Source organism: Mustela nivalis, assembly GCF_964662115.1.
Source record: "Mustela nivalis genome assembly, chromosome: 8".
In the NCBI taxonomy this organism is placed as follows: Eukaryota; Metazoa; Chordata; class Mammalia; order Carnivora; family Mustelidae; genus Mustela; species Mustela nivalis.
The window spans coordinates 67,181,789-67,194,590 of record NC_139027.1 but is presented as its reverse complement, the minus strand read 5'-3'; the positions used below and the strand labels follow the sequence as shown (position 1 = coordinate 67,194,590).

At 38.5% G+C, this 12,802-nt stretch overlaps 1 protein-coding gene across 2 annotated transcripts in view; it reads left to right on the top strand.

The window, feature by feature from the left end:
* The window catches only part of ERLEC1 (endoplasmic reticulum lectin 1), a 31,495-nt gene extending 21,905 nt beyond the window's left edge, over positions 1–9,590 (top strand). Inside the window, exons 11-14 of one of the 2 annotated variants that reach the window (XM_082743619.1) lie at positions 2,900–3,024; positions 4,742–4,819; positions 6,331–6,406; positions 8,687–9,590. In XM_082743619.1, coding sequence (XP_082599745.1) covers positions 2,900–3,024; positions 4,742–4,819; positions 6,331–6,406; positions 8,687–8,758 — 351 coding nt within the window. In that variant the 3' untranslated portion in view covers positions 8,759–9,590. The remainder of the gene's footprint in view (positions 1–2,899; positions 3,025–4,741; positions 4,820–6,330; positions 6,407–8,686) is intronic. The other variant, XM_082743620.1, reaches the window with a different exon arrangement.
* Positions 9,591–12,802: the final 3,212 nt, after the last annotated feature.

Genomic DNA, 12,802 nt, shown 5'->3' with positions numbered 1-12,802 from the left:
TCAACCTTCCACATTTTTTTTTATTATTTTTTAAAAGATTTTATTTATTTATTGATAGAGAGGGATCACAATCAGGCAGAAAGGCAGGCAGAGAGAGAGGAGGAAGCAGGCTCCCCGCTGAGCAGAGAGCCCAATGCGGGGCTTTATCCCAGGATCCTGAGATCATGACATGAGCCGAAGGCAGCAGCTTAACCCACTGAGCCACCCAGGCGCCCCAACCTTCCACATTTAAATCAATCAAAACTTATGAGGCATCTGTAAACTAGGAGATTTTATTTCTCTGCTTAAATCTGAGAGATGCCATTTGACGACTCTTCTCACTTCTTCTTGCTACTATGTAGAAGTTTCATTTATTTTTAATAACATTTATTAATAGAAAAAAATACTACCTAACTATAGCCCAGATAATACCTAGTTGCTTTGTTTTTGTTTTTGTTTTTTTTAAGATTTTATTTATTTATTTGACAGAGACACAGCAAGAGAGGGAACACAAGCAGGGAGAGTGGGAGAGGGAGAAACAGGAAGCCCAATGCAGAGCTAGATCCCAGGACCCTGGGATCATGACCTGAGCCGAAGGCAGACGCTTAATGACTGAGCACCCAGGCGCCCCAGTTGCTTTGTTTTAAATTAAAGGAATATATTCCAGAAATTTAGAATGAATAGTAACATTCTCCTCCACCATTGTCCCATTTCCTAAGAGTAATTGCTGTTAACATTTTCTTAGTTAACCCTCCTCAAGAAAAAAAAGGCATATACATAAATGGTAGTATAACTAGTAAATACACTGTTCTGCACTTACTCTTTTCAGTTAGTATCTTGGAGATCTTTCTGTGCTAGCAACAGCTGATCTCATTTTTTCTTAGCAGGTACAGAGGAGTATATTTACAATCACAATGTATTTAGCCAGATCTCTACCAACAGATCGTTGAATGATTTCCAGTTTTTGCTGTGATAGCATCTTAGTGAGCATTTATAAATAGTTTTGTTGGTAAACATCTGCAAGTATATTCATAAGGCACATTTCTAGCAATGGATTTGCTAGTCAAAATGTGTGCATATTGAATATTGCCTCCCAGGGACGCCTGGGTGGCTCAGTTGGCTAAGCGTCTGCCTTCAGCTTAGGTATGATCTGAGGGTCCTGGAATCGAGTCCTGCATCAGTCTTCTTGCTCAGCGGGGAGCCTGCTCCCTCTGCCTGCCACTCCCTCTTCTAGTGCTCTCTCTCTCTCTCTGGCAAATAAAATAAATAAATATATAACATTGCCTTCCAAAAAGTTGTAAGGCATTCCCATTAACAATGACTTTAAAATACACGCATGCACACACATGACTTTTTTTCCCCCATACACTTGCCAACACTAGGTTTTATCAAACTCATTTTGCCCAAGGTCATATAACTTAGAACTTTCCGAGGGACTCTGCTAGGAGCTTTGTGAGATAAACAAATAATGGTAGCTAACAAATATAATACTCCTTGTACACCAGGCACTGTTCTAAGTATGCATATTAACTCGATCCTCATAACAACCATTAAGAGGTGACTGTTGTTCTTCCAAGGTGAGGATATGAGTTTAATAACTTGCCTAAAACCACATTCGAGTAAATAATGAAACCAGAGTTCTAACGCAAGCAGTCTTGCTCCATATCCAGCCTCTTTTATTCTTTTTAAAGATTTTTTTAAAGATTTTATTTATTTATTTATTTATTTATTTGACAGAGAGAGAGAGAAAGAGAGATCACAAGTAGGCAGAGAGGCAGGCAGAGAGAAAGGGGGTTTGGATCCCAGGACTCTGAGATCATGACCTGAGCCGAAGGCAGAGGCTTAACCCACTGAGGCACCCAGACTTCCTCATATCCAGCCTCTTAAACATTTCACTTTGCAGCTTCAGTCCCTGTCTATCTAGTAACTTACAGTGTGGTTGCTAAAAGAATGTGAAATCATTGTCTCTTCCACTAGGCGGTAAGCTCTGCTTATAGCAGTGGCTGTGCCTCTTTCATCTACCACCGTAAGGGTTTCTAATTCTATTAATCACATGTATGCTAAATTCTAGTGCTCAGCATGATGCCTAGCATGAAACATGAAGAAGGAAAGGAAAACTGGAAGGAAGGGAGGGGAGAGGAAATAAAAGGAGAGAAGTCCTCATATAAGACAGTATATAGTTCGTGTTTAAAAAAATTAACATAATGAGGAAGGAAGTTTCTGAACAGACAGTCTTGATACAGAAATAAGCATGATATCAAATAAGTACTGTGCATACTCCTATACTTGCAGATTGGCATTTGAAAGATAGAAGTAGAATGGAGGTAGGCTCAGTGGGTCTGCAGGTAAGAGATCTAGGCCAGAGATTTAATTAAGAGTCATGGTAGTGGGGCGCCTGGGTGGCTCAGCTGGTTAAGTGTCCGACTCCTTATCTCAGCTCAAGTCTTGATCTCAGGTGAGTTTAAGCCCACACTGTTCTCCATGATGGGTGTGGAGCCTACTTTAAAAAAAAAAAAAAGAAGAAGAATCACAGTAGTATGCAGTTACATCACTTAGGTATGAGAAATTAAACTCTTGGTTGGAGGGGTGAGATGCTGGCATTGGAAATGTAGAGGAAGAGTCTGAAGCCAAGAACATCTCCAGGAAAACAATGGACAAAACCAATAAATGTAGGAGAGGAAGGAAATAAAAGAGTCAAACATAAGTGGATGTGGAGCTAGCCTGACCAGGAAGTAGTTACATTATTCAGAGAAACAAGGAACAAAGAAGGTAACAGACTTGACTAGCATTGTTTGACTAATATCTAAACACTTGTCTGCAGTATGCAGGTGAAGATAAGGACTATAACTTATAGGCCATCAGGATAAATGTGTACTTGATGATATCAAGGATTCCTTACAAATACCTTTTCATATATTAGGACAAAGATAGTGGGAAGACCTCTGTGGTTGTGGGTACATGGAACCAAGAAGAGCATATTGAATGGGCTAAGAAGAATACTGCTAGAGCCTATCACCTTCAAGATGATGGTACCCAGACAGTCAGGTAAAGATTAACCTTATTTGCCTCTGGATTAGAATATTTAAAACTCAGAATATTGAGAAGCATAAAATTTAAACACTTAAGTAAAATCTCCAGTTTTTCTCAGGGACATCTTTTAAATTAGTTTTCTTTTCCTAAGATAATTAAGAACACAGTTAAGAACACAGTTGCAGAATTGGTGGGTGTCAGGAATGGACGGGGCGGGGGGCCCTAGATTCAAATGCTGGCTCTTCACTTACTACCTTGGGTAAATCACATAATCTTCTTAAGTCTCATTTTTCTTGTTTACTGGCATTTGCCTCATAGGATTGTTATGACATTTTAACAATCATGTATGTAACACAAGTGCCTGCAACAGCTTGTAGTAAATTCTGGTTGCTGCCTTTAGCAGCGGTGGTGGTGTGGTAAGAGAGAGTGCTGGGGGCTGCCTTCGTGACACTGGCTTAATTCCAGCCATTAGGTCAGAAAGCTGTTAGAAAGCATTGCCTCTTCCATGTGTCCTGTTTACCTTTTCAAGTCAGTTAATTCTATTTTAATTTATTCTAGCATTTCCCTTGTCACTTGTGTCCCTTGTGAGGTTATGATTGAAAATAAACAGTGGCTCTCTGAAAAACTATCTCACAACTTCTTTGAGTTACATCTTGTTACAGCAAGAATAACTAAGCTTTTCCAAGAAAAACTAAGCTTTAGTTTTCTTGTAGTCTCTTAATTGGACAATCTTAAATTATTCATTCTTTCTTTCTTGGGTATTAACTTTGTCCTTCCTAGCAAAGATGGCATTAAGAGACTCTGTTTTTAGAGTGTGCTGACCTCAGGGTACCTAGTTGCCTCAGTCCATAGAGCATGGGACTCTTGATCTCAGGGTTGTGAGTTCAAGCCCCACATTGGGTTAAAAGTAAAAATCTTAAAAAAAAAAAAAAAATGGGGGCGCCTGGGTGGCTCAGTGGATTGAGCTTCTGCCTTCGGCTCAAGTCATGGTCTCAGGGTCTTGGGATCAAGCCCCATATCGGGCTCTCTGCTCTCTCTCTGCTTCCCTCTATGCCCACTTGTGATCTCTGTCTGTCAAATAAATAAATAAAATCTTAAAAAAATAACAATAAAAAAGAGTGTATTGACTTCTTGGGCTGACCAGAATCAAAGTTAGCAAAATTAAGCGATGGGCATTTACGTTATTAGAATATGCTAAACAAGATTGACTTTTCTTACATTCAGGTATGTTTCATGTGGAAGTAGCTCATGGTGTTAGGAGCAATGCATATTGAAGCACAGGAGCATAAGGCTAGGGTAATTGAAAAATTTTTTAGATCCTGCTCATCTGGAAATTGTATGTTAACCTAGCCTCTACTTTTGTATACCTGCATGACGTCTTTTAATGAGTGGAGCTGGCTGGAGGATGGCAGAAAGGGGAAAATGTGCCACAAAGTAAATAATACATAGGGCTGAAGAAATGGTCACTTCAAAAGGACTTTTTAAAAAACCCTTTAACCTTAACTGTTTGTACACAAAAAATGATATGCAAATTGAAGATTATTAATTAAATCATTCCACAGTATTTCAGTTTTATATTCTTCTTATAGAATCTGATTTTCTTGGTGACATGACCCTAAAAATATAACTAATGCAAAACTATCCCTCTAACCATCTTCTCACCCTCCCCATTACAATTACTCTGAATTAATGAAGTTTTGGTTAATAAAACTTGTGTGTTTCTCTGGTTTAGGATGGTGTCACATTTTTATGGGAATGGAGATATTTGTGATATAACTGACAAACCAAGACAGGTCACTGTAAAACTAAAGTAAGTTGGACCATCAATTCATGCTTTATGCTTCTCTTTAATCTGCTTCCAGTGGGTAAAAGTTTATATAAATGGTGGCTCAGTGGGTTAAGCCTCTGTCTTCAGCTCAGGTCATGATCTCAGGGTCCTGAGATCGAGGTCCTGATGCGGATCGAGCGCCGCATCATGCTCTCTGCTCAGCAGGAAGCCTGCTTCCCTCTCTCCTCTCTCTCTGCCTGCCTCTCTACCTACTTGTGATCTCTGTCAAATAAGTAAATAAATCTTTAAAAAAAAAAGTTTACATAAATGTAAAATATAATTGTGAATAATTATATTTATGCATAATAATATATGGATTGATTTAATATAAAATTATTACTTTATTCCAAAATATTAAAATTGGAGTACCTGGCTGGCTCAGTCAGTGGATCATGTGACTTGATTTCGAGGTTGAGAGTTTGAGCCCCACATTGGTTGAAGAGATTAAAGAAAGAAAGAGGAGGGTGCACCTGGGTGGCTCAGAGATGTAGGCTTCTGACTTCGGCTCAGGTCATGATCTCAGGGTTCTGGGATCGAGCCCCATGTCGGGCTGCTTCCTCCCCATCCTGCGGCCTTTCTGCCTACTTGTGATCTCTCTCTGTGTTAAATAAATAAAAAACCTTAAAAAAAAAAAAAAGAGAGAGAGAGAGAGAGCAAGAAACTTTAAAAGATCTAGAAAATTGTTTTTAAAAATAAATAAAACATTGAAGTATCTGGGTGGCCGACCCTTGGTTTCAGTTCAGGTCATGAGCCCAGGGTCTTGAGACTAAGCCCCACACCTGGCTCCGTCCTAAGGGTGCAATCTCCTTGAGATACTCTCCCTCTTCCTTTGCCCCTCCCTCTGTTCACTCATGCACTCTCTCTAATATAAATAAATAAAATATTTAAAGATAAATAAAATACTAAAATTATTTCAATATAATTATTTATTTGTAAGTTACAGTGATTTTTATATTATTTCAGTTATTTATTAAATTATACAGGGGTACCTACATGAGATTTGTATAGCTTAAAAGGAAAACAGTTAAAAATACTTTTGTACACCAGTTGTTTAAGCAGCTGACTCCTGATTTCAGCTCAGGCCCTGATTACAGGGTCAGCAAGCTGTCTTCTTGGGATTCTCTTTCCTTCTCCCTCTGCACCTCCCCACCGCCTACCGCTGCCCCATCTCACCTGTGTGCATATATGTGCGCTCACTCACTCTTTCAATTAATTAATTAAGTTTTTTTAAAATAAAAATACTTTTGTATGGTTTGGGCAGTACTTTAAAGTGCTCTCTGGGGGCTCCTGGGTGGCTCAGTGGTTTAAGCCTCTGCCTTCGGCTCACGTCATGATCCCAGGGTCCTGGGATCGAGCCCCACATTGGCCTCTCTGCTCAGCAGGGAGCCTGCTTCCTCCTCTCTCTGTCTTCCTCTCTGTCTACTTGTGATCTCTCTCTCAAATCAGTAATTAAAATCTTGAAAAAAATAAAAATAAAGTGCTCTCTCTTTCAGGTGTAAAGAATCAGATTCTCCTCATGCTGTTACTGTATATATGCTAGAGCCTCACTCCTGTCAGTATATCCTTGGGGTAAGTACAGAAATAATACTCAGGAATTCAGTTTGGGAACATGTTTCTGTTTTTAGAATTAAGTCTTGAAAGGACCCTCAGTAATCTCCAAAAAAAATTTTTTTTTAATTTATTTATTAGACAGACAGAGATCACAAGTAGGCAGAAAGAGAGAGAGGAGAAAGCAGGCTCCCTGTTAAGCAGAGAGCCCGATGTGGGGCTCGATCCCAGGACCCTGGGATCATGACCTGAGCCGAAGGCAGAGGCTTAACCCACTGAGCCACCCAGGTGCCCCAATCTCCAAAATTTAATATAGTCCCCATACTCTCTCATAAAAGCTAAAATCTTTTTTATTGAGGTACAATTTACAAAAAATAAAATGCAGAGATCTTAAGTGTGGAGTTTGATACACTTTGATAATTTTATATACCGATGGAATTATCACCCAAAAGGTATCTGTCACTGCAAAAAAATGGTTTATACCCCTTTTATGTCAAGACCCCAGCCCCCACAGATACCCTTTTCTGCTTCCTGACACCATAGAGCTGTTATGCCTTTTTTTTTATAATTCCACATGAATGGGATCATACAGTATATCGTTTTTTATGCCTGCCCTCTTTAACTTGGCATGTTTTTTTGACTCAGCCATGTCACTCAGTATTTCATTCTCTTTTTAGTACTGAATAGTATTCACTTGTATACACATTTGCTTATTCATTTTTCTATATGAACATTTGGGGTTCTCATTTTTTATTATGTGAATAAGGCTGCTGTGAACATTTTTTTTAACAAGTCATTTTGTGAGCATGTATTTTCATTTCTTTTGGGCAAGTACCTAGGTGTGGAGCTAAATCATAGTTTAGATACATGTTTAGCTTATACCAAATAGTCATCCAAGTGCTTGTACCATTTTATATTCCTACCAGTAATACACGAGACTCCAAGTGTATTGCATCCTCCACATCCTCCTCAACATTTGGTATCCGGAGTCTTTTTTCTTTTAGCCACTTTAGTCATTTTAATATGTATTTCCCATATGGAAAATGGTGTTGAGCAGCTTTTCCTGTGATTGTTCATTCATAGATCTTTGTGAAGTGCCTAGCCAAGTTTTTTTTTAAGAAAAATTATTCTGACACTTATTAAAACAGTCTTTATTCAGGACGGTTGGCAATAAGTGTGTCAAGACTTTCACAGTAGGGAAGAGAGATCCAGCCTAACACTACATACAGCCAAGACAGCTGGGGATGTACAGCCAGTGAGCAGAAGGTGGCAGCGTGGGGGTGGCTCAGTGGACTGAAAATTACTAAAAGGAGACATCAGCTTAACTGAGTCAACAGGATTACTGCTGAAGACAGGCCAGAATGATCAGCTCTCAAAGGTGAGAGATGAGGAATTTGATTAGCTATGGAATGGATGATTAGATGTTGAGGGTGAGGGGTTCTCTCTACACTGGTTTATCAGGATTCTTGCAACAACTGGACTACAGGGCACAAGTACAAGAAGAGGCGTAGCCAAAAAGAGGAATTGGGGATCTTTACTTAAGTTTGGTCAAGGAGACTCTGTCATCTGTTAGTCTTTACCCCTTTTTATTGTTGTGGTTTGTCTTCTTATTTTTAGAAGTTCAAATACATTCTAGATATGAGTTCTTTTATTTATAGTGCACACTTTCTTTCCTCAATCTGTGGCTCACCTATTTATTTTCCTGATGTCTTTTGATGAGCAAAAGTTTATTTGATGAAGTTTATTTTAACCAGTTTTTCCTTTTTATGGCTAGTGCTTTATTTTGTTCTAAGAAATGTTGCTACCCCAAAGTCATGAAAATATAACCCTAGGGCACCTAGGTCGCTCAGTTGGTTAAGCAACTGCCTTTAGCTCAGGTCACAATCCTAGAGTCCTGACTGAGATCAAGTCCCACATCGGGCTCCCTGCTTGTCCCTCTGACCCTCCTCACTCTCATGAGCTCTCTCTCTCTCTCTCATTTTCTCTCTGTCTTAAATAAATAAATAAAAATCTTTAAAAATTTTTTTAAAAAGAAAATATTATCCTATGTTTCTATCTAGAAAATTTATGGTCTTACCTTTGGTTATATGATGCTTAAGAGTGGCTTTCTCTGTATTTTTCCTGGTCAGAGTTCACAGAGCTTTTTGCATGTATGGGTCGATATTATTTATCAGTTTGGGGAAATTTTACATTTTTATGAATATACATTTAACATTTATACATCTGTATTCATGCAGTAGAACACTGAATAATGTATTCAGTTTAGCAGCTTTTTAATGGCTTTATTGTTTTTGTCTTTAGGTTGAATCTCCAGTGATCTGTAAAATCTTAGATACAGCAGATGAAAATGGACTTCTTTCTCTCCCCAACTAAAGGATAATAAAGTTTAGGGAAAGAAAAGATCATTGACAGCCATGATTTCTGTCCAACCATGTGTCTCATTGTAGAGTTCTCAGCCACTGAACCTCATCTAAAGGATCGTATAAAAGGACTCTCAACCACTTTGTGAATATGTATGTGTATATAAGAGGTTATTGATAAACTTCTAAGGCAGATAATTGTCTCACTTCTTTCATTTTTGTTGTGTCTTATGAACTGATTGTGTTTCTTGCTTGGATAATGTGATTCCAAAATAAATCTCATCCAAGCAATTCACAGTCCAGCCTAATGAAATATCATAACTGTACCTATTGAAAGTTTCAAATAATAGATTTATTATGTAAATTATAGTATATATAACTAGTTAATGAACTAAAGATAATGAAGAAGGAAATTGATAGGAGGTTGTTTAAATCAGAGACCATGTAAAATATGTAAATTCTAGTGCCTGAAATCCTTTCAACAAATTTTTATTTAGCAACTGCTCTCTACCAGGTATTAAACTAGAAACTGGGCACATAATAGAGCCTCACAACATTTAAGTTTTCTTCACTTCTGTTAATTTCAAGAAACTCTTACTTGTAAGAGGTTGTTTCTCTCTTGGAACTTTTAATCTGTTTCTTTCTCCCTGATGTGAATGTGTTTTTCCCCGAGGTGTATGTGGTGTAGACAGACATTCTTCTCTCTTGACTTAGAATGGTTTACTCCAACAAAACACACTGTGCTGGCCAGCCTTTGTACTTGTCTGCTGTATACTACAGATTTTAGTTCTGGACAGTTTTACAGCACAATATTTATTTTGAAGTGAATAAAAAGTTCACAAGCAGCATTGTCATGTAGTCAATAGTAGATTATTCCTTTCCTTTATTTTCTCCATCACCGTGTTGCACAGAACATTATCCTGTTGTATTTTGGATGTACATAGCTAAATAAGGACAGAATAGTGGCTATAAAATGCTTTACTTTTCCTCCTTTTTCAGTAGTTCCGGCCAAAGATATTTTCGTTTGAGAAATGGTTAATGCAGTTGATTATTGCGGGTCTGTTTGTAGATTTTAGTGCGAAGCAGCACATAGGGAAAGAGCACAGACCTTGCATTCAAACCGAAGTCCAGATACTCTCTTTAACTTCTAGCTGTGTGATCCTGCACAGATCAGTAACATTTTGAGCCTCACTTCCTCTGGTAGAGAGACTACTCATTTTAGGAGATAGTTGTAGCAGTGCCTTACTTGCTCTGTAAGTAAAAGCCTAGGCCCAGTACCGGTTCCCAGGAAGAGTTGGTTACTTCCTAATATTGCCCTTGTCTCCTAATAATAGAGTAAGATCACAGACTACAGCCATTAAAATTTATTTCTTTGAGGGCACCTAGGTGGCTCAGTCAGTTAAACATCCAATTCTTGATTTTGGCTCACAACTTAATCTCAGGGTCATGGGATTGAACTCCCCCACCACTGTCCCCTCTCATGGGCTCTCTCTCTCAGATAAATAAATCTTTAAAAACAATAGATTCCTTCCCTCTCTCCTCCCCCCATCTCTTACATACTCTCTCTAAACAGAAAAAAAAAAAATTTCTTTAATATAAAATCATACTTCTTTTTTTTTTTTAAGATTTTATTTATTTATTTGACAGAGAAATCACAAGTAGGCAGAGAGGAGGCAGGCAGAGAGAGGGGGAAGCAGGCTCCCTGCTGAACAGAGAGCCCAATGTGGGGCTTGATCCCAGGACCCTGAGATCATGACCTGAGCCGAAGGCAGAGGCTTAACCCACTGAGCCACCCAGGCGCCGCATAATATACTTCTAACAACAATTAATTAGGCAAACAATTACCCACATTTAGATTATAGGTATAGGAAGGGAGGGAATGAGAACTGTGAAAGGTTAGTGCCAGAAGATACTTTTAGAATATTTAGGTCAAATTCTTGTCTTATAAGGGAGAAAAAAAAATTCTAAAAAACTCTTTGGATAGTTTACTGCAGAAGATACTTAAAAAGAGAAGTTGTAATTATTTCAAAATAAAAAGTTAAAAAAAATAAGCTTTCTGTTTGGGTAACAGTTTGAACTTCTTTGAAGGAAGGACTAGGCCAGCTATCTCCATATTCATTCTAAATCTTGGGTTCCTTAGTAGTCTGTGAAATCTTGTTTGAGCTCTAAATTGTGTGTGGCTACCTCTGCTGTGCAGGCTGCTTCTCTTCTGTAGAAGTAACTGAGTTCCTAATAGGGAGAGGAAAGGGCTCATCTATAATACACTTGATGCACTTGGAGAAGTCTATGAAGGCGGGTGCTGTCCCAGAGCTACCTGATCACACCATACAGAGCAGAGTATAATCTGCATTTTTTTTTAAGATTTTATTTATTTATTTGACAGAGATCACAAGTAGGCAGAGTCAAGCAGAGAGAGAGAGGAGGAAGCAGGCTCCCTGCTGAGCTGAGAGCCCGATGTGGGACTCGATCCAAGGATCCTGGGATCATGACCTGAGCCAAAGGCAGAGGCTTTAACCCACTGAGCCACCCAGGCGACCCTATAATCTGCATTTTAAACATAATTCCTGAGTGGTCCTCTTTATTTTAAATATATTCTCCAGTGAGAATCACAGACTTAGGAACTTCACTTTTAACAATTTCACACATTCTAACCCTCCTGGTAAAAGTTTCAGGGAAATCACTAGTAGCTGATCTGTACAGAAAGACGGGGCAAGACTTTCCTTTTTTCTTTTTCTTTTTTTTTTTTTTTTAAGCTTTACCTGCTTTTCTTTGAGTCACCACTAGATGGGGCCTATGCCCAGCTCTAGTTTATATCCTGATGTCCTTCCCTAAAGGAACTTTGGCAACAAAGGGCAACATATCTCAGTTACCTGCATAGTAAGCTTTGTGTTATCTCCCCTGGTGAGCAATACTTCTCACCCAGTCTGACAAAGGCCTGACCTGATTTCTGACAACTCTTAAACTTCCTAGTACACAATCAGGCCAAATTGTTGACCTAGTAGCACCAAAGATCTAACCTAAAATGGCTTAAGCTAAACAGGAAAATGAAAATCAAGACTTGTTGCGTTTTGAATAAATAGGACATGCAATCACAGTTTCAAATAAAAATATCAGCTATCCTAAGATCTGATTTTAAATTCCCTTCCTATTGTAAGTTACTGAAGTAAAAGTTTTCAAAATATGTTGCCACGGTGACATGGGTTAAGCGAAAATCCATTTCTCCATTTCTTTTTTTCAGTTGTTTGGCAGGGGTAGTAGAGGAACCAGAGCCAACTACATACCCAGTGGCTTGCTTTGTTTCACAGGCCAGTAGTCTTCAAGTAGGTTGTATAAGCAGGCAAGATGATCCAGTGCATTATGAGGTGGGAAATACTAGAAATTCTATAAAATTTCATCTGTGAAAAAAGAATTAAGCTTTTATTTTTATTTAATATTTAATGGGTGGACTAACAGTAGTATACAGAGTCATTCGTAAATCAGGTTTTGTTTAATAACCAAATGACTTGAGGGAAGGGTAAGCATTATCTGTGCAGTGGAGGTGATGGAGATACCGTCATTATTTACTTCCACCTATACAGCATTGTAGGTTAAATTACTGCCTCCATCACCTTCCAGAAAATGGAATTGACAGTTTAAATATTACCATCAAGACCACACATTATTAGGTATATAACCGATCAGGGTGAGAGGTTAACAGGTTACTTTTCACCTGCCATGGCTCCAGTCACTGTGGTCCTGGTATCTAACAACGTTTCTCTAGTAGAAATAACAGGGGTTTTTTAAATTATTTTTTGCAGTGTCAGGAAGAATGAGCCTGCTTTCCTCCCTGGCAGAGGAAACCACAGTATGAAGACTATTGGAATTCCATTCTTTAACACTTAGAGAAAATGCCTCTCTCTCCTGACAATCTCAAAACTCAAAAGAAGAAAGCCAGGTTACTCACAAGTGGAATGTAGGGCTTGTAGTGTTCTGTGTCCATACCTATTTGTAAATTTTTAAGCATTTTAAGTCTTTTTTTACATTTGAAACAAAGTATTCACCAAAAGCAAGTAAATCT